Here is a 25,080-nt window from a genome sequence, read left to right on the forward strand (position 1 = left end):
CGGTTTGGGTGGCCATTGATGGCCCAGCGCACGCTGCAGGAGCCCGCTCAGGCCACGGCCGCGGCAGGGCAGCCCCTTGTGGGCCGGCGGGGCGACGCCAGGCCCGGACGCTTCCCCAGGGCGGCCCCGGCCGCACGGGGGCAGCCTCCGGCAGCCGCGTGGACCACGGGCAGCCAGGCGCCGGCCTCAGGGGCGGTGGCTGCCCGGTGCCTCTCCGGGCGGCGCAGCCAGCTGCGCGGAGCGGCCTCGCCGGCGGGGGACAGGCGGGGTGGCGCTGCGAGTGCTCCCGGGCGAGCCGCCGAGCAGGCCGCCGCCCGCCGGAGCTGGCACACAGCTGGCGGGGACGGAAGCGCCGGGACTTCCTCCGAGAGAGGCCGGCCCGGGGGCGGTGCGCGCCCTGCGGGCAGCCGCGGCGAGGCGGCCCCGCGCACCGCGGCGGAGGCAGCGGCTGTCGCTGTCGCGATGCGGTCCGCATGGGTGCTCCTGGCGGCGGTGGCCGCCCTGTCTGCCTACTACGTGTACCTGCCGCTGCCCGGCACTGTGTCGGACCCCTGGAAGCTGATGCTGCTGGATGCCACTTTCCGGGTAGTGCAGCAGACGGTAAGAGCTGCACCGGCCCCGCCAGCGTTACGGCCCCGGTCACAGCTCCGGAGGGAAGGACAGACATATCCCTCCCTCCCTCCGTGCAGCGGGCCGGGTTCTCGCTCCAGTGCCGGAGATGGCTGGAAGCGGCGGCCGCGCCCGCGGGTTTTGATGTCAGCCCGGGCGGAGCACGCCTCGGGCACCGGAGTGTCGCAGCGGCGTCCTCCGCGGCTGGGAGGGCCCCGGCCGAAGAGCCGTGCGGTGGGCAGCGTCTTGGGGTTGAAGCCGAGGAGGGGGGAGCCGCCGGCATCGGTGACATCTGCGGCGGGCGGCAGCCGGGGCTGGTCGGCGCTGTAACGGGTGTTACCGCATGGAATGGGTTTCGATGTATTGCTCGATTTGCCGAGCTGAAGGCAGCGGGCAGCTCAGGGGGAGGGTCGCCTTATGCCGCTCGTGGTTTCGCCGTACTTAGGACATCAAGCGTGTGCATTGCCTCAACAGAGAAGGCTCCGGGAAGACCTCAGAGCAGCCTTGCAGTACCTAAAGAGGGTCTACAAGAAAGCTGGAGAGGGAATACTTACAAGGGCATGTGGGGATAGAACAAGGGGGAATGGCTTTAAGCTTAAAAGAGGATAGATTTAGATTAGATATTAGGAAGAAGTTCTTTACTGTGAGGGTGGTGAGGCACTGGAACAGGAAAGCTCTTTCAGATATTAAACTGCCTTGATCTGGAATCTTACTACTGAACACAACTCTGAATGCTTGATTTTTGTCATAAGACAGTTACCGCTTCATGAGGGCTCCCTTATTTTCTGCCAGTGTGTTTCTGATTAGATGAAACAGAGCAGAGATCACAAACTTTATAATAATGGCTTTAGCTGTGAACTTTATTTTCTTCTAGGGTGGTCGGATCTCTTACAAGGACTGATCAGTGATGGTCAGGCCTGATGTAAGGAACTATGTACATGAAAAATTGTTTTCTGTTTGGGTTTTTTGTTTGGTTTTTTTTGGGGGGTGAGGTTTTTTTTGGGGGGGGGGCGGAGCTGATTGCTTATTTGGGTTGTTCAGGTTTTTTTAATTTCTCACCAGCCGTTCAGTTTACTAAATTTGTTGCAAAATGCACAAAACCCAGTACTCTGAGTGGATGAGAATATCAGCATATTCAAAAAAGAGTGAGTTAATGGACAAAGGGCCCATAAATGTATACCAAAAGGATTAGATGGGAATGTACCTTCTATGTTCCTAATGCAATAATTGTGGATGCTGGGAAGCATGTGGAGAGTGGACCACACATTGTCTGGACTTGTATATTCTGCCTCAGTAGCTTCTCTGGTTGCCACTGTTGTTTTAGAGAGTCCAGGACTCGAAAGACTACTCATCTTCTCATGGTCCAAATGTATCACTGAATCAAAGCATTATCTTTAGGATGAAATAATTAAACCTGTTTGCTTGTACAGGATAAAACCTGTTTGCTTGCATACTTTCCCATATGTCTGCTATGAAAATTATGCAGATGTGGCCTACAACAGCTTCATTCATCAGTAAAATCTATGGCTTAACTTTCACTTTGTCCATGTTTTTAACCCCACTAACTGAACAGCAAGCACTTATCTTGATCAGATTCATTGGCATGTATGGATAGAAGAGGCATGATGCCCCCAGAGCATGCTGTCTGTAAAACTTAACCGTCACAGCTCATCCAGGAACACCTAAATCAAGGCTATAACCTCTAGCTGAAGGAGACCTATCTTTAGAAGAATCATATGACTTACTAGGTATATTGCTATTGGCTTATGTACACGTTCAGTTTGTTTATGTGATATGTTGGCATCATCAGATGAATTCAGGTGCCTCCAGCTTGGAGGCTGGTATCTCTTTTGGAATATTCTAGAGGTCATAATCCCAAGAGGATCTGGCAGAGCAAAGCCTGACAGGTGGCAGCTGGAGCTAGCTGGCAGGCAGGGCTGAGGTGCCCACATCTGTCCCGGCATTCTGGGGTGGGGAAGTTTCTTTTAGGGGAAAGTGGCAATTTCTTAGTTGTTTACATATCTGGCCTAAGAAATACATACTTCTATAATACCAAACAAGTAACAGTTCCTGTAATGTAGCTTACAAACCAAATGAAGGAACAAGTGAGTTTTACACAGAGAAGCGTAACAGAAGTGAGGTATTAGGGGTGCCCTGAATCACACAACAGAAATTGGTTTCCAGAGAGAAAGAGAAGGTGCTCTCCAAGTGTTGAAAAGCCTTTCCAGCGCTGAAGGGCAGCACAAAGTCAGCAATAAATGACTGCCATCAAGAAGGAACTGTGTGAACTGCAGCTAAGGTTGCAAAAGTTAAGCTTGAATATTTTGTTATTAGACAACTTTTGTCTGTGTATAGAAATTAAAGTATATGTCCTTTAGCAGAGCTCAGCTTCCCCTTTCTTCATCTACAGCTATTGCAAGACCAAATGGTTTAACATTTCTCTAAATGTGACCATTGAACTTTCACCCACTTCTGAATGTACTTTCAGCTTGCTATTTATTACTTTCCTTTGTAGGTTTGATAGCAGGCAGAAGTACATTTCTGTTTTTAAAATCTCTGAAACCTACTGTAATCCTTTTTTTCCAAGGGTGTGAAACAAACTTCATGTGCTTCAAATACAATTGATTGCCTTTTGCTTATTTTGAAATAGATTTGTGAAGACTGAGTATTAAGCATGATGATTTCTTGGATAGAGATAATGTGTTTGTTTTCTCAGCGCACTAATAATCACTAGCAATAAAACATAATAAGGCTGTCATTGGCTTTCAGCATACTAATTATAAGGGGTTTGTATTTCCATACAAAGTTTTGTCCCAGTCAGCTACAAACGTTTTTTACAAGCTTGGGACTGACTCAGTGTCCTGGCTCAGCAGGAGACACTTCAAGAAATGTTCAAGTATAATCACATGGTTAAAAAAATGCATAATGCTTATAGGGCAGTTTCTGTAAGTAGGTTTCAAAATGTACTGCAGAAGGGGACCAATATTGTTATCCAAATTTTAAACTGGGGGGACAGAGATAGGAAGAGATGGAGTGTCGAATCTCAAAAATTCCCATGGGGAAGGTGGAAACTGAGCTGGGTTTTCAGGGCCTTGTTCCTGTGCCCTCTTTAATGTCCTGTGCTTCCCCAGTCTGAAAACAGAGAAACTTAGACTTTAATAATATTAATGAATTGATGTGAAAGCGTTTAACTGAAAATGAGAGCAATTTGGCCCTCTCACATGCCTCAAAATGGGACATGGTAACACTTTAACAGAAAACTGTGATATAACACCATTTTAGATCAGAAATTAAAACTACCTATGTATGTATTTATACAGGCGTGTTAGACTTGGCTTCACTGAAATTTGGACAACCACATAAAATGGGATTGAGCCATAGATTAAACCATAGCTATTTGTTTTACTTGGTGTCTGTCAAAAAGTGTCTAAAGCAACATCTCATAATTCTGCTGGTAACAGCAGGATTGATATAGGCATTTTTCACTTCTTCCTCTAACTGGTCTCCCTTATTGCAGTAAAGAGAACAGCATATGTTTATTTAATAAGCCCTTTGAAAAAGTTTATTTCTGAACACCTGCTGTCATGACAGTTGCTGTTCTGGTGCATGGCAAGGAAGAAGGGATTTTTTTAAGTGGGACAGCTGTTAGCAGAGGTTTTGAAGGACAGATTGGTTGGCATGGAGGCCATCAGATAGACATGTATGGAAGAAGGTAGGCTACCATACAGGGGAGGAAACTATCCTCGTATTTGTCCTCATCAGCCATTCCTTCATGCTTCTCTGCCATTTGCTATCAGAATTAAAACTAGGGCATGGGACATCAACATTCAGGATTGCAGAAAACAGTAATTAGTTTGTCCTAACATTTTGACATTTCTCTACCCATATATTTCAGAGTATGTGACTTCTGGACAGATGTAAATCCTAGTTGTAGCCAGCCAAGTAAATAGTTGATATTTTTGCATGCAAGAACAGGCCTTGGACTTGGTTTACAGTAAACCAAGTTGTTAGTTGTGGCAGGTGGGTCTCAAGGCAGTGGAACCTGAGCAGAAAATGAACCACACTGGAAATCCTATTTGCGGTAACAGATAACTTTTGTCTCTATCTAGTACAAAAGCAGATCATCATGGGTGAATAGGTATATGCACAAAACCTTACATTAAAATTCAATCTCATTTCTGCTTCTAATTAATAAACTGTAAAACAGTTGTCTTGTTTTCAGTTCTAAAGGAAATTCATCAAACTGAGAGCACTTGTCTTTGAGGACTGTCTTCCTGTCTTCATATAGCAGTGTTAAAACCACATACTCTTTACTGGGCAATAATTCACCTGCATTAAGAAATTGTTCTGTAAAATAAAATAGATATTCACTTTAAACAGGATAAACTGGCTGAAATGCACACAAAACAATGTTCTGCACACAGCTAAGTGGGGAAATGATCCTGTTTATTTTTCACTAATCTGTTACCGACTACAGATATTGTAGTTGGCATGTTGGAATGCATTTTGCAAAGTGATTCCAGAACTCATGATAGTGTCTGCATCTTTTAAGCTGGGAAGTTTAGTCTTAGACAGTTCAATTGCCCAATTCTGGCACCATTACTCATTTGAGGTATGAGTGAGATTTGGCTTATCCCTGAGTAGTGTTATGTGAAAAAGGAGCCTTAGCTGTGTGCTTAATTCCTGATCTTGACGAGGTCTGAAAGCTCAGTGCAGGACCTTGGGCCTGACCAGCTGTGAAAGCAGCAGAGGAAGCAGCTGGTGCTTTCAGTTTGGCTTTAGAGGCTCACTGCGTGTATGTGCTGTCTGAATGTGACCTGTTGCAATAATTTCATGGCCAAAGGTCAGAGATACGAGCAAGACAATGTCAGCTATGGAAGTCATACAAGGACAAAGAATCCCAATGTGCCGAATACTGTTAGGGGTTAGACGTTAGCAATAGAAAAACTTTACGTAATTTTTTTTTGGAATACAGAACACATGACTAATATGGAGTACAAGTCCATGAGGGGGTAAGTATCATAGCAATGAGCCTTTACGATTCTTCATGAAATTACCAGCTGAGGAGCAAATAGAAGAATCCTAACAGTTTAGGGACTGATACTGGTGAGTAAAGATGAAGTAATGTTGGCCATCTAGAGCAGTATTTTGTCTGCTTTTTATCAACAACCCTGACTCTTTTCTCCATTTATTGAAAACGTTCTCCTGCATCAGTTAAATATTTAAAGATCTGGCAGCCCTCTCGAAAGAATACACCAGGAAGAAAGTGGCAGTCTTGAACAGTTTATAAGGGTTCCCTGGGTTGTCCTTACCTGAAAACCCCTGCTATGGGGATGTCCTGGTAAAACAGGAGGAGGTTGGGGCTGTAGTGTTTTCTTTGCCTGACTTGTTGGAGAGCTGGGAAGCATTACAGTGTGAGTGTAAATCAGACTGCTGCCAAGGCAGCTATGGATCACGGGGAGCCAACAGCCCCAAAATGAAAAGCTGCAGTGGGAAATGAGCAATAGTTTGTCATTAGGGCTAACTGTACTATGTCCACAGGTGTTATTTGCTGAATTGGCTCAAACACCAGAAAAATACTCACATCCGCCTCACCAGCCTGTCCAGCCTTCCTCTCCTGGGGTCCTTGTGCTCATCCATCCAGCCCTGCCTCACTTCCCAGGAGCTGAGCTCTCTCCATGTGTGTCAGCCCGTTAGTCAGTCCAGCCCATAATGCTGTGAGGTTCACCAGCCACATTTCCCCAGAGTTACCTGTTCAGAAATCAAAAATGTTTATTCAGACAGATGCATGAAACCAGTTGTTACCTGGGAAAACTTGCAGCTGTGACCCATAGCAAGTGATGTGCCTGTGGCTGGCACAGCAGTTCTGGGCTAATTGCCCCCAGGGCTTTCATCTTTATATTATCTCCTCTTCTCTGTGAGTTTGCCTTTACTCTTTTTTCTGTAGTCTCTTAATTTCCCCCTTGTCCTTTTGATTTCTCTCCTTTTTCACTAGTTTATATTATTACAGCACTGTTTTCTCTCCCTTTTCACCAGAGAATGTCACTATATCTTCTGTTCCGCATGCACACACACACACATAATTCCCAGATATATTTAAGTCCTATATTTGATAGTCTGCAACAGTCCTGCATATTCTCACAGGAAGGGTGGTAAAAATTGCAAATACCAGCAAAGATCAAACCAATTATTGTTCACATGACATGACCAGGTACAGTTTTATCATGGATTTAAAGCAATCCAATTGTGGACTGCTTCCAGAAGGCCCAGTCCCATCTTTTCCCCACTCCCTCTTTCCTGCCTTAGGTTATCAGTAAGATGGTGACCTGGCTGAAGTTTGATATTGTTTCTCTGTTTATGCTGGGTTCACACTGAGCTGGTGCAGCAAGGTCACGCTCTAAGGTATTGTGTTCGTTAATGCCAGGACAAGAAAGGTGCCGGGGAAGCACAGTGAACAGGGTGGGCAGGTCCGCCCTTTGGGTGGCAATGTAGTCCTGAAAGAGAGTTCTAACCCACCCCCCCCATGCTGTGAGTAGGCACACCTTCCACCAGGTTGCTCAAAGCCCCAACCAACCTGGCCTTGAACACTGCTATGGATGAGGCAACCAGAGCTTTTATGAGCAAATGGTGCAAGTGCCTCACCACTCCCATAGTGAAGATGATAGTTCACCCTCATAGTGAAATACATCTTCTTCCTCCAGTGGCTGTATTGCAGAGTGATAAGTACTATATGTCTATTTTAAATGTTTATTTATAGAGAAAAAAAGAATTTTGTTTGTAAGAACTTTGGACAAGACTAACTCATTGCCAGCAAAAAAAGGCAATCCTGATGCCTTATAAATGACATCCAGATAGGCTGATTAGATAGATACACTTAAAGAATCTGTCTGGCACATGCTTGGCCAAAAAAAAGCACACCTATGCCTAGCAAAACAAAAGCAAAACAAAAAATCAGGGTAGCTGCTTTTTTGCCTAGCTCTAGACAGTATCTCTTCCAGGTTTTTGGATTCTTGTAAAGAGTGGTCCTTGGAAACCAAGGACTTGAATTCCAAGTGGATCCTTGGATAGAGGGTTAAAAATAGGCATGAAAGCATGTGATAACCTGCAGATAGCCATGGTGCTCTGCAGTTTAAAGAACAGAGCAAAACACTTCTTGGTAAACAACACTAACTAGCTTTTTTTGAAAGTAAAACATCTGATTCCAGGGAATATGTGGTAATCTTGTCTAGAAAGAATGTGAACGAAAGTGGGAGAAAAGCAAAATGGGACATCTCTTGCAGCACAGTCAGGCTAAAAAAAACCCTACAAAATGTTTTCCCTGGCAGCACTTCTAAAATTGCTGTGGTTACCTTTCCTGGGAACCTCCATGTGGCACAGGGAGGGTCAGGTCTTCAGCTGATTGCATCAGTGGCAGCACAAATTGATTGCCAGATTATTAATGGATGTATTGCTCTTCAGATTTCAAACTCGAACGGGGTTTTCCTGTGGGAATTTTTAAGTAACAGTGGGAGAAAAGCATGATCTGAAATTCAGAGGCACTAACAGACTTGTGAAATCACGGTTTCTTCCTGCCAGGTAGATACTTTGTGTTTCTTCTCCCAGAGAAACACATTGCAGTATAAAGAAATGATACTCCATCCAAAAAGCAGCAAACATTTGAAAATTTGGATTCCCACCAAACTATCTCAGCAGGGTGACATTACCACAAGCTAAAGCAAGAAAAGAAAGTTGTTTTCATAAATTCTTGTTTTGGAAGTGGATTCCTGTCCCCATTTGCATAACAGCCCATTGTATTTGGCACAGATTGGGGAGCAGGGGGGAAATATTAAAGTTTGTCTTTTTCCTACAGCAGTCTGCAGTGGAAGTGGGGTTGTCCAGGGCCTTTTCTATATAGCACCTGGCTAAAAAACAGTTGTTTTTGTTTTTTTTGTTTTTGTTTTTTTTTTTTACATTAAAACTAATGATAACAGATTAAAAAGTTTCATGTAAGGAGTAGGCTCCTTAGTAGGCCGTAGATGTAAGGAGACAGATCTTCTTTGGCATGGATGCTGCTTCAAAACTTGCTTTTCTTCCAGAGGTGCATGTTTGCCTCTGTTAGCCCTTCCTTTACTGCGAGCAGGCGCTCCTGGAAGAGGAGCTGAAACTTGGCACTGCAAGTGGCTGCAAAAACAGTACTGCAGAAGTACAGGCAAGAAACCCATCAGGGAAATGAAATAGTTGTCCTTGAGAACAGATAATAGAAGCCAGAAAGAGACTGAAACTCTTAATTTGCAAAATCACATCTGTCATGAGGAACCAGACTTGGCTTCTGCATAGTTTTTGTACAGGTTGAATTATGGCAACTACTGGTTCTTCACAACGTGAATGTAGTTAGACCGGTCCTGGGTGACCCTGCTCTCTCAGGTGTCAGCATCTTTAATTCATACTGGCAGGCCTGCGCTGCACTAGTGGTAGTAGCAGAATTAAACCAGTAAAGGAAATCGTGTGTGAACAAGCATCATGACAGCTAACAGTACACCTCTTATTCCTAGTATTGGTACCGGTACGTAAAATGAAAGCTCACACTTGACAGTTTTCCTTGGTAGTGGTGGTCCTTCAGGTGTACGTTAGGTATATGTGTTAATTTTACCTCCCAACTCCCTTGCCTTAGAAAGTTGTACAAAAAGCTTAGCTGATTATCTAATTTCTAGCCTTCATCACTAGGACAGAGATTAACTTTGCAAAAAGGAAAAGACCCCACTTACTTTTGAATTTTAATGGCCACTCCGGACATCATAGTCCCTACAGTGCTTTGGCTCACTCTGCCACCCAATCTGCACCATGTGGGGAATGGAAACAGGTATGCACTACAAATAGTGTGCAGGTCATATGTGGGTAGCAAGTCGTGATCATTTAGGTTGGAGAAGTGCCTTGGATTCCAGTAGTTTGCCAAGAGAAACAGGTTTTTAATCTATTCAGGGCAAAGTTAAAAAAATAATCATTAAAATTAAAATCCTGGATAGCCAAAGAGGATAAAATCTCTCTTATTCTACAAACAGGGGACACAAAATCAGATTATTGCTAATTTTCATAGTGTTTCACCCCTACAGAAATGTAACACACTTTAGTCGCTGGGAGGAGGTGGGGGTAGAAATCATTATATCACTGTCCTCACGTGGTTTTTGGATAGTATTTCAGATCCTTCCTAATTCAGCAGGTAAATACAGGACTAGGCAATAAACAACTGTTATATTCCTTTAAGATCATCCCTGTTTTCAAATTTCTTTGTAAACTTGAGAACTTTCTTAATTTGGAAGTGGAAAGACTTAACGCTTTGGGGTGGAACAAGAGAAATACTTCGCATTTTTTATACCTTACCATTAGAAAAGCTTTGCCTGTGTGATATTGCCCTCTGCTGGCACTGGTCTGAGGAGCTTCACAAGTCCCAAAGAGGAGCATGCTGGTGAGGTTCATCTCCTTTCAGGGTGGCTTTCAAGGGCAAGGATCTGCGTGCTCATTCTCAGTTGTCTTGAGCCACATAGTAGACAGGGTTTTCTCTTAATAAGGTCTTAAAAGCATTAGAGGTCTTTGATAATAATTTATTTTCCAGTGAGTAGTCTAAGAATCCATATTCATTTTCATATAGGATCTGTCCTTTGAAGACAGCTGCATTAAACATCAATGCAGTATTGTATGATGTGCTTTGAACTAACAGAAATTTTCTTCTTCTCCCCCCCAGTGCCACCTAATTCACTATCTGAGACTCAGCCATCACTTGATAGTTCTGAATTACTTGATTTGTACCTTTGACAAGCTGAAGTCTGTCTCGTCTGAAGACATTAACATCACGGATGCTGTTTTTGACGGTGTGGAAGTCAGAGTGTTTGAACCCCCTGCAAGGCGAGATGAAAAGCTCAAGCGCAGTGTTGTTTACATCCACGGAGGGGGCTGGGCCTTGGCAAGTGCAAGTATGTGTCTGCCAGTAATTAATAAGATTCTGATCTGGTTTTCTCCTAGCAAGGGAAGCCAAAAGCTGTTTTTCCTTCCAGGGATGACAATTTTGTTGACGTACCTGAATTCAGTAGTAACTGTCTCCACTCTGGTAGATCAGCTCTAAGGAGAGAAGGGGAAACATACTGTGAAAACACAGCAAAAATGCCTATCTTATCTGCACATGAGCTGTAAAAGGACAGAAAGGTTAATTTTGTTACATCCTGAGAGGACAAAAGAGCTTATTGTTTAAATTCCTGGGATGCCTGAATAGGCTGTTTGGGCCAGTCCCCTGTTTTCTGTGGTCATATGCAAAATTCAGTCCTTTGTGATCAGGATCCAGTGACTGTGTGTAAGGTTTTTGCCCCATTTTTGCAGAATAATTATCAGAAGAGTGAGCTGAACAACAGTGTGTGTAACAACATTGCTAGTGTTTGGCTCTTAAGTAACACAGACTTGAGAATACATGTTGCTGATCACCAACAAGAGGCAGTGTGATGGAGAAACAGGTAGAGGTCAGATCTGGTCGTAGTCCCTTAGGGGACCATTACCACCACTAGCAGAAATTACATTAATTGGTAACTAATGCTGTTTACTCCAGTTAACTTGGAAACCATACACGTGATCAGAGAAACTAAGGTATAGCTATAGACAACAATAAGCTAACCACTGATTCTTCCACATCGTACAGGAGGAGAAAAAGGGCATGTGGTTCTTACGGCTGCTCCAAGATCCAGAGCCCAGAGGAGTCTTCCTCTTTTTCCTTCCCCATTGCTCCCATGACATCATGAAGTCCATACAGCCCTGAAGCATTCTATGGCTTCAACTACGGAAAAAGAACATTAATGAGTTTTTCTGAAATGCTCCAAAACAACGACTGTATTGGTTGCATTTGAACTATGCATGTATGAGTCACTTGGACCATGATTTAGGTCCTTAAATAACTTTAAAATCTTTTCTTCACCTGCCTTGGGAAATCCCAGTCTCTTTGTCCTGTGGTCCTATAGAATCATGGAATAGTTTGGGTTGGAAGGGACCTTCAAGGGTCATCTAGTCCAGCCCCCTTGCAATGAGCAGGGACATTGTCCACTAGACCAGGTTGCTCAAAGCCATGTCCAACCTGGCCTCAAACAGTTCCAGGGATGGGGCAGCCACAGCTTCTCTGGGCAACCTGTGCCAGTCCCTCACCACCCTCACCTACAGCAGTTAAAAATTTTGCAACTCTTCCTACAGAGGAATTGTGCTTTGAGATGGGTTTTCTTAGGCCTGACTAAGGGAGGTTTATTAGTGCCCTGCCTACCTCATTTGTTCTGTAACAGTTTGCGTATGACTTGTTGTGCAAAAAGTTTATATTAAATTACCACGCTTTGTTTAGATTACTATAACTCAGCTATGTCAGATGCTCTCAAGTCTAAGATGAAGACGTTAATGGCACAAATATTACAACTAAATGTTAAATTCTAAGACTATAGCTACTTAGAAAAATATTTAGTGTCTTAATATATTTTATATTACCAAGAACTAACGATTAAGTAACTGGAAAGGAATAAAATTAAAGAAAATCAGTCCACTGATAAATAGGGTGGCTATTATTAATCCTCCCGTAAATGAGTAGTTCAGTTGACATTAATAGGGCAACACATTTGAATCAAAGCAATGCATGCTATAATAAAAGGAACAACAAGCGGTGACTCATGCAGTGATAATTGTCTTTGGATGCTAATGCCCCCAAGCCACTGGGTACCTTAAATTTTGCCCAAATAAGGGAATTGTGATAGGTGGATGAAATTACATCCCCCAAGTCACCAAGAAGGAGATGCATTAGACTGCAGGACTTCTCAAGGCGTGAATTATGTTCCTTCTGCTACAGTGTGTATTTGGCACTTTATCTATTGCAAGCTGATCTCATTTACTTTGCTTATATTTGTATGATGTCTTTACATTTTCGGAGAAGACTTATGTATGGCTTTGCAACTATTGACACAAATGGACGTGTATGTCCCTAACACTGTGTCCTTTCATTCTAGGAACAAGCCTTTATAACAATCTCTGCAGAATCATGGCCGAGTCTCTCAATGCTGTCGTCGTCTCAGTTGAGTGAGTAATCTAAAACCGATCGAGTAATTTTAAGGTACTAGAAATATATAACACAGTTCTTTCAGCTTTTCCCTTATTACTGGTTTGTGTGTAGGGCTTTAATTTGGACAATAATTGTCTATACCAGTCTGATGTTTTTATCCTTTTAAAATTACAACAAATTGGAATGGTATCAGAAATTCATTTGTGTTTCTAAATATTTCAGAGGTCATTTTAGAAAGCAGAAATGTGGGAAAATAAAGTAGCACTGAATTCATTTGGACAAATACTAAAATGCAAATGTTACTGCATATTGCAATTGTATCTACATTTAAGGAGATGAAACTTGAGATCACTCAGGTGTCAAGTTATGATTATGTTAATACATTTGAACTTTAAAAGCAATCAAAAAACCCAAACACATTTGGACATGATATATACCTGAAGGAAAGCTGAACCACATCGCTACGCCTCCTTGTGTGGCAAGAGGGACTTTTCTGATCCTCAGTTGCCACTCCCACAAGATATATTTTTAATATATATTTAAAATAATGTTTATATATATTATATGTATTAAGTCCACCTCAAGTCTTTCTATAAAGCAGTTTCTAAAACATACTGTGCAAGGATCTGAAACATAAAAATTATCAAATCATTTTACCCTGCTCATTAGCCAGAACACACTGTGGAGTCTGGCAGTTTCCTGCTGCTCTCTCCATCTCCCACTGTTCAGTCCTCTCACTTAAGCCTTGTACTCCACTCAAGAGCAAAGGATTGCCAGGGTGCCAGACAACAGAGAAGCAGGGCTGCTTTTTAAACAAGATGAACAATTCCAAGGTAAACAAACCTCTTAACTAGCTAAATACATTAGCTCGATGACTCCAACATGACTGGTACTTTTCCCATCCTTATTGTCAACATCAGTTTTTTCTTTTACAAACCCAATCACTTGATATAACTACTCAAATTTCCCACCTGCAGTTGATTACATACCAAGCTCTGTGATCTAATTGCAATTTAATTATATGGAGTTGATGTTACTCATTTAATACTTATTATAGCGTACTTTAAAGGGCCACCGCCTTTTTTTCTTTTTAATTCTTTTTTTATTAGTGGAAACAATGAAAACTAAAAAAAGCAGCTGTTGGTTATTGCAGACAAACAGCGATCACAGTATTGAAAAATTCCTTTTCATTCCTTTTCTAGTTTATGGTGGTATAATTCTACCTGTGGTATAATTCTACCTGTTTCTCTGAGTTATTGTTTACCTCTTCCCCTTAGCAATTATATCCATCAGTCCAGGCGTTTGTACTCAATCAGTGAAGTCTAATTAGGTTTCTCACTGGTTTAATTGCGTGTCTTCCTTTCATGATCTATGCACAGTCTATGATACGCAGTTTTGTGAAGAGTTCCCAAAGGACAGTCGTACTCCTAGATATGCAGTATATAGATTGCTTTCTGAAAGCAGGTCAGATTTGGAGTTTGAAACTTGCAACCCAAGTTTAAAATTTATTCTGATATGAAGCTTTTTTTTTTTTTTAGCTCACATTCTAAAGAAAATGTTTTGAATCAGAAAGCTGAATTTTGTTTTGCTCATTTTGCTCAGCTCTACTGGGAATATGTAAAATCTGTTGTTTGAGAAGCTACAAACAGAAGGCATGCTTTGTACCATAAGGCCTAGTAACAACTCTTACATGACAGATTACTCAGTAAATATGAACAGACTTCTCCTGCACTAGAATTTAGAAACTGAGAAAATCTAATGAATGGGACTCTGCTACTGGCTGTTTGTGGGCAGGCTGCTCTCTTTGTGCTTCAGTTTCTCCACCTGTGCAGTGGGTATATTTCTGCTCCTCTCTTTGGTAAAGTAGAGGAATTATTGAATATGTGGCATTGGAGCAAATTAATATTGCCTCACTTCTTGTCTATTGTTTATTTCATGGCACAGAGGTATAGCAAGGTTCATTCTCTCCTGCCTATAGGTAAAAAAATCAGGAAACAGAACTGTTTAGGTGTTTGGCTCAGCAGAATCTGTTGCATATATGTGAATTGCTCTCCCTCTTACTAGTTAAGGTGGGGATGTGGATCAATACCAGGTTGATCGTAATGACTCACTTGCCAAGGGTGTTTTTAAATATTCATTCATTTTTATAACGTATGATTAAATCCTTTATTGGGAAATCCTAGGAAAGTGCTGCACAGCTTTATAGTATCTTGGGATTATTCATTTCTAGTAGGTTCACACTACTCTTTCAGAATGACAGCATTAATTGTAAGATTAACTCTTACATAAGTATTACACACCTCATATTTTTCCCATAGTGTTTACCCTAATTAAATAGTTATTTGCCATTAAGGAATATCTGATACTGCCTATTAATCCTGAAAGAGAGGTACATTGACCGTAATAAGTGTCTGTCATCTCTTTTCTTTTCTAGATACCGGCTTGTACCAGAGGTGTGCTTCCCCGAGCAATTTTATGATGCTCTTCGTGCTACTAAGCATTTTTTGCAGCCTGATGTCTTAGCTGAGTATTCAGTTGACCCAAGTCGAATTGCAATTTCTGGCGATAGTGCAGGTGGAAATTTGGCAGCTGCTGTGTGTCAGCAGGTAACTTCCAGTGTCTGTTTCATATTACACTACTACCTAATTCAGTGATGCATACAGGTTTGAGAGATTCTTTAAGGTGATGTGCCAACCCTTAAGACAGAATGGTAGAAAGCCACCATCTAGTCACTTTACAGAAGAAAAATGTGTCCATCACAATATGCATCACATAGCTTGCAACAGTGATGACTTGTTATCAGCCAGATTTTAAGAGCAAGTAGCTAGATTACTTTCTTAACCCTTTTTGCTGGTGGATTCTTTATTTTTCTAAGCAGGTAACTAGGCACATGTTTAGTTTTATCAATTTAGCCTCCTATTTTTAGGTGCTTGTCTCTGAAAATATGTTTTTATTTCATTAAAATACAAATGAAGGACCAAAAAATACAAGGCGTGAAGCTTACTTCTGCTGTTAAATTGTCTTCCTGTAGCATTTTGCAATTTTAAAGATTTTTTTTTTTTTTGGGGGGGGGGGTATCTGCAGTTTAAATGTAATCTGAATTTAATCTAGTAAAGATTTTAAAGGCAGCCTGGGGTGAGCAATAATACTTTTCCTGGTTGAGTGAAGCATTATTATTAGCTTTTGTCATATTGCCATAACCACTGGTGATAAGAGAGTTATATCATGTCCAGACAACTAATTGACTAACCTTGCAATAATGAATTAGGGTGAAAAAATTAATAAGCGACAATTACACTAAAAGTTTTGATATTGAGGACTGATAAACATAATAGTACCATGTTTTGCAAAAAGCTTTCCTAATTTGTTTTCCTGGTGCATAATTCTTTTTAAGCAAAGTGAGATATGATAGAGAGCTGTGTAGCTTGTGTAGAAGATGAAGCAAAATAAGTGTTTGCTGATTCTTCTAGTAGAAGAATTGAAGGGCACCAAATGTATAATTGGTAGGCTCAAATCAAATGCAGATGGCAGGCAGGTTCAAGACAAACACAAAGAGGTATTTCTGCACATGGTGAACCTTTGCTAGAGAAAACTGCAGATGCCGACAGTTTGCACATGCCGAAAAAAACAATTAGGTAAATATGCTGAAAAAACCCGATTAGATAAATTCATAGTGCCTTTGATTCAGGAAGTCTTTCAGTTGCCAATTGTTAAACTGGAGACTGTATTAGAAAAATGCCACTTTATGCTTTTTCTTAATTTTATTTCTTATATCCTTCAATAAACTTTTGCCACTGATTTCTGTTGGAGATAGGATACTGGATCTGCCTGAATGACCATCTTTACAAGAAAAGGATCAGGCTGCTAATATTTCATACAGAAGAGCAACATTATCTGCATAAGAGCAGAATTCAGCCTAAAAATTGGCAAATGAATTGTTGGTTGTATGAAGTACTAGACTGAAATTATAATTTTTATTTTCTTTATAATCCCAATTCTATTCTGTATTTTTCCCACAGCTTAGCAAAGATGAGGATTTGGCCGTCAGACCGAAACTGCAGGCTTTAATTTATCCAGTCCTGCAGGCATTTGACTTCAATACACCTTCTTATCAGCAAAACATGAATATGCCTGTTCTTCCTCGTTATGTCATGATCAACTATTGGATAGATTATTTCAATGGTAACTATGACTTGGCTCACTCACTGCTGATTAACAACCATACTGCTCTTGACGTTAGCCAAGCTCTTTCCTTCAGAGGACACCTGAACTGGACATCTCTATTGCCTTCGTCATTCAAAAAGAACTACAAGCCTGTAATACAAACCACTGGCAAGGCTGAAATCATCCAGGAGATACCAGCACTGCTTGATGTACGAGCAGCCCCACTCCTTGCAGACAATGAAACTCTGCAGCTGCAGCCAAAAACTTATATCCTGACCTGTGAGAATGATGTCCTGCGAGATGATGGGGTGATGTACGCCATGCGCTTGGAGAATGCCGGTGTGGAAGTCACACTTGATCATTTCGATGACTGCTTTCATGGCTGTATGATATTCACCATTTGGCCTACTGATTTCTCTGCAGGCATTCAGACCAGGAACAGCTATATAAGATGGCTAGATGAAAATCTCTGAAGACAACCTCTCTTTAGAAGACACAGGGTGCACAACTCTGGTGTCCCTGCAAAAGAGCAAATGATTAAGTGCACTTTCCCAGATTCTGACTCCATCTGTTCAGCTGCAGCTGCTGGGGGTACAGACCACTAACTACAGCATTTGCTAGCTCAGTTGGCCTTACCCAGCAAAGTAGTTTGAGAAATACTTTTTCAAACTTGGATTTTTTCACCTTCTTTCAGATGTCTATTGCCAAACAAAGAAATGTTGAGCAGGGAGATCAGCATTCCTGTAGCATTCTTAACTGGCTGCAACTTTCAAGCTTTCACCCTTAATTAGGCACAAAGGCGCCATTTTACAAAGGATGTGGGATAAAGCCAAACACCTACATCTACATCTGAATATGTAAAAATGGGAGCTAATTGCAACAGTGTGGAGCATCTGATGTCAAAGAAAGAGTGAGCCTCACCTTTGACAGCAGAGCCATGCATCTGAATGTCAAGGAGGGATTTAGGTGTTGGCTTTTAGGCACGTAGACAAATGGCTAGTTTAAATTTTTTTAAAAAAGCTCTTCTGGGCAGTTAGGATGATGCTAGACAAGTCTTTTAGCCAAACATGCAATTCAGCTTTGGAATTTGGTCTTTATTGCCTTTTAGTTATTTATTTTTTATAAAAGCACAGGACTAATATATTTTCAGTTAAAACATTATAGCATACATACAAATATGCATACCATACAACATATGATAAAATACACTATCAGCAAAGTCCAGATTGCTCATGTGAGTGAGCTTCAAAGCTGGCTACTTATTTGGCTAAAGAATGTGACTTCATCTGTGTTTAAAGCCTCAGCTGTATGACCTCCTTACAGAAATACTGTGCTTACTAAAAATAATCTGCTGTGTGGTTTGCACTAATGTTTGTAATTAATAGTAGAAGTTTTTGTTCATTGACTTTTCTTTTGTGCTCAGACCGTTTATTATATTTCATCCTTCTTTGAAGGAGGGAAGCAAGCAAATAGAAGTGGGCTCTTATCTACAGGGAAGATTTAAATCTGAGCTCTGCAGCTAAACTTTGTCTTGCAGACTAACCCAAAACACTAGCTGAGATGATCTCACTGTGCGCACAAGCCTCTACAGTTTGAGCCAGTCTGTAAAATTCAGACAGGCAGGACAGGGAAGTGAAACCAAGTATTAGTGTATGTTGTCAAGGATGCCTGCTGCTTGCAGAAATGAGGATTGTGTCAAAAGTCTAGTGTTTCTAGGTAAAGAGGAGAGAATAGCTGCCCCATGACTAAACTAACAGATTAAATTCATCCTCAGCTTTACTACAGACTTCCTGTGGGACCCCAGGAGAACAACTTAATCTTATGCCCTTCTTTGTTCTTCTGCAAGAGGAGGAGTAGTATTGTCATACCTCACAAAGGATCTGTGAAGCTGAATTCACAGGCATTTGTGAAGCACATGGATGTGATGGTAACTGGCAGGTACTGAACTGCTCCTGTAGCTTTTGACTTTCCATCTTTCTCTGATAGCTGTCAGAGCAGTCTGCCCCAAGACAGGTGGTGCTGCAAGGCCTTGAGTTACACCATCTCTGTTCTGGCTCCTATCAGAGTACCATAAGGCGAGGCTTCTTGGCAGATCATGACAAAAGCAATTTCATTAAAGCGTTTCTTATGGCAGGATTCTGAAAAGTTCATTAAACAAACAAACAAAAAAACCCAAGGTACTGGTAGATCAAACTGCCTTCTGTCATTTAAAATATACACAGAACAGTCCACTTTTGCTGGTGTTTAAATTAAATGAGAGAATGACTTTGCTGAATCATTGCTTCCTAGAAATACCAGGTTGTTAATGTGGCTGTATGTATTAAGAAAAATGAGACAAGGCCTCAGTGTACACTCAGTCATGCAGGCTGAAACTCATTTCTGAGCATAGGTGTACATGGAGATGTCAAGGCAAAGCTTTTTTAAACAGTGGACCAGATTCTTCTTCCACTTGTCTCATTACAAAGACTTAGTGCAATTAGAGCAGCCAAGCGGCAATCTGAATCAGAATAAATTTTGGTCAAGATATCCAATTAATAATGCAGCAGAGTTCAAACTTTTTTTATGCATTTAAACCCTTTTTCCTCCTTTCCTCCATAAACACAATTTCAGCAGATTTAATTTACACTTAAAACAGACAGGAAACAAAGTTAAGTCCATTCAAAAGACAAATTACTGATCTGTCCTTTTCTCCTGTATGGAGACAGCTCCCTTTACTTGCCTTTAAACCATAATTTAAAGATTGAAAAATAGATAGTTACACTTTGTTGCAACAACAGGCTTCTTCTTTGCTTTCCCACTTAAAGAGTAAACCCAGAAAAGATGTAATTTATATCTACCTGCTGTCATTAAAAGATAGTAGTAAATGTAGTACTGGAAAAAAAAGTGGTTTATCTGCTTATAAATTCTATAATAATTAAGTTTGCCTGAGAGCTTTCTGCAAAGCTTTAGATCAGTATTTGTTTATAGCTAAGTTATAAATATCTGCTATGAAGCTATAATATAATTGCTGCTGGTTTATTTTTTTTTAACTGAAATGAAATGGAAAGCTGGAATATATATATATTCATAGAGTCTGTTGTAAAGTTCCTTCATGCACTGAAGCACATTAAAGTCTTGGCACAAGAAATGGTAGTAAGTATATAACTGGACTGAATGTGTTTACTAAATCATCACCAGCTTGACATGACATCCAGGATCTCAGCACAACTTGGATGCACTGTCACAGTATTAAGTATTTCCATCAGAATATCTTGACTACTTTTATCTTGCAGTTATATGGTTTAAATATGTGATAGCTGCAAAGATATGTGATGGATCCTATAACGTATAAAAAAAGGTCTGAGTTTCAGCTCTAAAAAGACCTTTTAGTATATAACTGCACAAGAGACTTGATTAAAATTCAGTGTAAACCTTGAAGGTAGTCCAAATGCAGCTTTCCTCCTACTTTGCTTTGTTCTCTTTTGTATAAGTCTCGGTGCCCGAAGTTGAAAGTTCAGAGTTGTTTCCAGCTGAGCTGCTGCAAGCTCCTAGAAACTGAGCACTAACTCAGACAAGAGCTCAGATGGGGCCGGCAGGCATGCTTACAGAGAGCTGATGCCTGATAGCAAGAGATTAGGAGTAGTGCATGTTCCAACAGCTCAATTTGTTCATGTGTTTAGTCCTGTCTCCTGAAGTGCTTCCTCGCGTGCACCTAGAACCTTCATTCCTTGGTTATTTCACAAAGCGGTTTAGGGCACTTTGCACATTGTAGGATCAGACCAAGTACTTGTAACAATATTCACCTGTGCATAGTAAAAAGTCAGGCTTCTAAAAGAAGATACTCAATGTCTACTTATCTTCATTAAATCAGTGAGTATGACTAGCTGCTTTTTGTAGATAGATAGCTTTGTTTTCCCCTCCTAAAATTAGACTTCATCTGCCCATTGCAAGACTGCCTTGTTTCTGATGGCCATCAAAGCATTCAAATGTAAGCTTTTAAATAAAAAACCAGCCAAACTCAAATAACAGAACCTATAGTCATTTGTATCCTGCTTTGATAGAATTGGGAACTATTAGCAGGCCAATAGTCTCAGGAATAAATGGAGGTTTTGTCTCCCTAGTTTAGGACCTCTTAAAGGATGTGTGTCCAGCATTTCTGAAAGCCCTAACCTGTTTAAGGATGTTTCATGATGTATAAAAGTTACAGATAAGTTGAGTTTCCTAACCTTCATCTAAGTAATTCCAAAATTGCATCCCTAGCTAAAGCATAAAGGCCATTGTGGGTTTAAATCTCCACAAACTAAAAAGAAATGCTTTTTCTTTACAATATTATTTTGTAGTGTTTGGGCTTCTATTTTTTTAATCTCTTACCAAACTTTATTAAAAACCTTTTCAAATAAAATTATTAGAAGTAGATTAACCTCCATTAAACTTTTTAAGCTGCTATGATCTGCCACAATGATGTTGTTAAAAAAACATAGCTATTTCAATGTTCTCTTATTTATGATGTTCAGAACCTGAAAGTACAACATACTTGGTGTGAATGCATTCATATCTCATGCATGACCATTTTTTTGCTATTTTTCCCTGTGCAGGTGAAACATCTTGTAAGATCTAATTAGAAAGTGTGATTGAGATGTGCTATCAAAATGAAGAACAAATAAAGTGAAATATATCTGTGACTTTTTTTTCCACAGGACCATGAGAAAATGATCTTATTTTCTGATGTGCATCATTTCCAATTTGAGTTTTCACTTAGCAGAGGTCAGTGAAACAAAACAGGAGACTTCAGAGTTCCTGAAGAAATGTTGGAACCAAAGTCAAGGTGCTTATTTTCAAGGCAGGAAACCTTGCCTGTGTGTCTGTGGGCTGTGAGGGTGACCTCCTCTTATTTCATTTCTGCCAAATGACTAATGGTGACCACATCTGCTGGTGTTGAATAGTGGACAGTACCTGCACTAGTGCTGCTGTTCTCTTTCAAGATGGACAGTGGAGCTCATGTTCTCCATTCTGATCTATAAAAATATTTTTTGTATATTTATAAATCATGTCCATGTTTGAAATCTGTTTTAGCCAGTGAAAGTCCTAGTTCCATTTTCATTCCTATTTGCCTTCCTTTCACATTCTTTCTGAACTGTTACCCACTTTCTTCCCCTTCTATCTCATTTGTTAATGGTCATAGCAGCACAACTTTTGAAATATCCAAATGTGAGAGTTTGCCATTTTGTCCAGCAGGGTCCAGTGACTTTCACAGAATACAAACCTTTTCTCCTGCTGAGAAAGTTCTAAGCAAAAAAAGCTTCAAAGAACTTACAAACCTATTTTTAAGTCAGCAGGAGTCATACTCCTGCCTGTATTAAATTGAATGCATTAAAAACAGACTGGTCCTCATAGAACAATTTTTCCAGTCATGCTTGCTTAGATTTAGTAAAAAGTGCCTTGCAGGGCTTGGGAGGACCAGGACAGTGCCTCCCATGGCCAGGTACAGCTGCACATCTCATCCCATGCCATGTGCTGCTGCAGGAGGATGCACAGTGAGCACCCACTGAAGGACCTTCTGCTGCCTGTGCTGCCCTTCCACCGGCACTGAGCTGCCACCCGAGGGCTGACAAAGGGTCTGGCAGAAAATCATCAACAGCATCTTCAAATGGCATTAGACGAAGATATGAGGCATCTTAGTTCAAGCATTAATCTACTATAGATACAGCACACTTCTTTTGCAGATATATGGTGCTGCTGAGTATTTATCCAAGTGGGGCTGGCTGATGTCAAAACTCAGAAGAGCCAAGCTTAGAAACTGAGCCTGGTGCCAAGCACATCTCTGATTGCACTGAATGCCTCCATGGTGCTGGAGCTGTATTTCCCTGGTCCCACTGCAGCAGCCTATTCCCACCTCCTACCCTCAATTGCACGACTGAAGCAGCAGTTTTCTTTTGTTCATCTGCATGGGAAGCACACATGATCTTGCTTTCATTTTTTTCTGGCACTAATCCAGTGGCATTTATTTCTTTTATAAGTGTTGTTTGAATTGTTGGTAGCACATCACTAATATAAGACTTAAGTTTTACCCCTAATGTAAATTTAATAATTTTTCACAATGATTTTCTATAGCATTTTTCAGTGTTTATCAACTCTTCAAGAGGAAGACAGGCAAAAGAAAACAAAAAAAGAAACCCTGCAATAGCTCCTTTTAAACTGTTTTTAGAGAAACTCTAGTGTAAATAACTCCTTGTGACTTTATATAAGCAAGAAAATACTAAGTATTTCTATCACAACCACTTGTTCTTTTCTGAGGCACAACATCTACAAAACCACAGCACTTCCCATCATAAGAAGGCAGTCTAGGGATATAGGAGAGGTGGAGTTCATTAAAGGAGAGAATATATATTAAGAGGTTTAAAACAACATTTCAAAATTTAAATTTAAAGCAACAATAATTGGGGTTACAGAAAACTACCTCTCCCACAAACACTGTGCCAATATTAGGAAAGGTGTGGTACACGCAGTGCCATCAAGGTGTGGGATTCAGAGTAGGGCAAAGGAATATAGAAAGGGAATTTTTACTGTTAATCTAGTAATTTCATTAACAGTTTTAGTCTGAGGTTTTTAATTATAATAATTCACACTATAGACAGCAGAGGGAGCATGTTTCTAGAAACACTATAAAACTGAAAGCATTATTGTGGGAACTGCACCAAAACAGATGTGGCAACCCAGCCCGACTTGTGAATTCATGGATAGACGAGGCATAAAACTCACGCTAATCAGAAATTACCAAGATTTCTTGCCAAATATACAGATAACCTCAGAACCTTTTTTTAGCATGAATCATTTTCAGTACTTGGCACGACATGAGGACTTTTTTTTAGGTAACTTAGCTGCTATTAGTTGACATTTTGCAAACCAGTTGGGGCATGTGTGGTTATTCAGGTCTCGTTGAAGGTGTCTGTGCATGTTTCTAGTTTGCAAATCCAAAAGGGTGAGGAAGTGCACCGAGGGCATTGCTATGTAGTCATGGACAGTTGTATTTTCAGGACTATCATCTCCATTGCCTTCATACACCTCTGGCTTTATTAGTGAGGGATGCATGGAGGCATAGCAGCATCTCCAAAAATCTATGGAGTGCCCCTGGAAATGTCTGCGTTTTAACCCCTAGGGGTAATACCTGGAGAAGTGGGTCTATTACTTTGTGCCATGGCATTTCTGTTCTTTTAATGGTGCATAAAGCAACTCATTTGTAAGTAAAAGGCAGTTTTTACAGGCTTCTGATGCTATCAGGAGGAAAGGGCCTTTCTTAGAGAGCCCCGCTGGCAAAGCAGCCCTGACACTGCCCTGAGGTCCATGGGAGCCAGTGTTACTTGGCACAGTCAGAAGTTGATGTTTGCATTATTTTAGTGATCAGATGAATTACCTTTGATGTTTTCACCATCTGGCACATGCACACACTCCACACTGTTGGCTGCCATTGCATTTTCTGCTCCAGCGCATTCATTCCTGTGATGCAAACGTGCTGTAGGTTATAAAATACTGCAAAGTAAAAACAACTCAGCAAAGCAGCAGGATACATTTAGTATGACTGTATCTACTTCTGAGGGGTATTTCCTCCACCCAAAAATCCTCTGCAGAAAAGCATGCAAATGCAGGAGGCAGAAAACTGCCTCACCTCCCTGCTGTAGCCTGAGAGGCTGGGTGCAAGGGGTCAGGGTCTGTGCTGAGCAGTGGGACTCCAAAAACTTTTGTGTTTCCTTTTGCATTCCTATTTTTCATCACTATTTCCTCTGCAAAAGTGGAACAGAGCTTACCAGATTTCCAAAATATCATGCCATTGCATTTCATTGCATTTGTTGATTGTCTGTGTGGATAGCCAAGATGCTATTTGTTATTTTACAGTCACTGCAATGAATCGGAGGCACCGGTTCCAGACTTAAACTGGCTTTAAACCTGGTTTTGAGCACAAAGAGCCAGCTGCTTAGTTCAGGTCTTGTATAGTCCGCTCAAGTTTATGTGGTTAATCAGAAAGCACATCATGGATTTGCATTTAACGTCAAGCCCCCAGGTTAGCATACAGACAGGGCATCTTAGAATCATAGAATCATAGAATAGTTAGGGTTCGAAAGAACATCAAGATCATCTAGTTCCAACCCCCCCACCATGGGCAGGGACACCTCACACTAAACCATACCACCCAGGGCTTTATCCAACCTGGCCTTGAACACCGCCAGGGATGGAGCATTCACAACTTCCCTGGGCAACCCATTCCAGTGCCTCACCACCCTAAC

The 25,080-nt window shown here is 41.1% G+C and overlaps 1 protein-coding gene across 1 annotated transcript; it reads left to right on the forward strand.

Moving 5' to 3' along the window:
* Positions 1-212: 212 nt before the first annotated feature.
* On the forward strand, positions 213-21,483 carry NCEH1 (neutral cholesterol ester hydrolase 1). Its single transcript, XM_065674571.1, has 5 exons — positions 213-600; positions 10,328-10,556; positions 12,606-12,675; positions 15,093-15,264; positions 16,678-21,483. The coding sequence occupies exons 1-5, from the start codon at positions 463-465 to the stop codon at positions 17,293-17,295; spliced, it is 1,227 nt and encodes a 408-aa protein (XP_065530643.1). The 5' UTR covers positions 213-462; the 3' UTR covers positions 17,296-21,483.
* The last annotated feature ends 3,597 nt before the right edge of the window (positions 21,484-25,080 follow it).

The sequence above is a fragment of the Lathamus discolor genome, chromosome 3 (assembly GCF_037157495.1).
Source record: "Lathamus discolor isolate bLatDis1 chromosome 3, bLatDis1.hap1, whole genome shotgun sequence".
NCBI classification, from domain to species: Eukaryota; Metazoa; Chordata; class Aves; order Psittaciformes; family Psittacidae; genus Lathamus; species Lathamus discolor.

Bases quoted from the DNA above. Each gene is read 5' to 3' on its own strand.
- NCEH1 (XM_065674571.1), top strand. From the start codon at position 463: ATGCGGTCCGCATGGGTGCTCCTGGCGGCGGTGGCCGCCCTGTCTGCC. The intron at 12,676-15,092 runs GTGAGTAATCTA...TTTCTTTTCTAG, and splicing joins GCTGTCGTCGTCTCAGTTGA to ATACCGGCTTGTACCAGAGG. The intron at 15,265-16,677 runs GTAACTTCCAGT...TTTTTCCCACAG, and splicing joins CAGCTGCTGTGTGTCAGCAG to CTTAGCAAAGATGAGGATTT.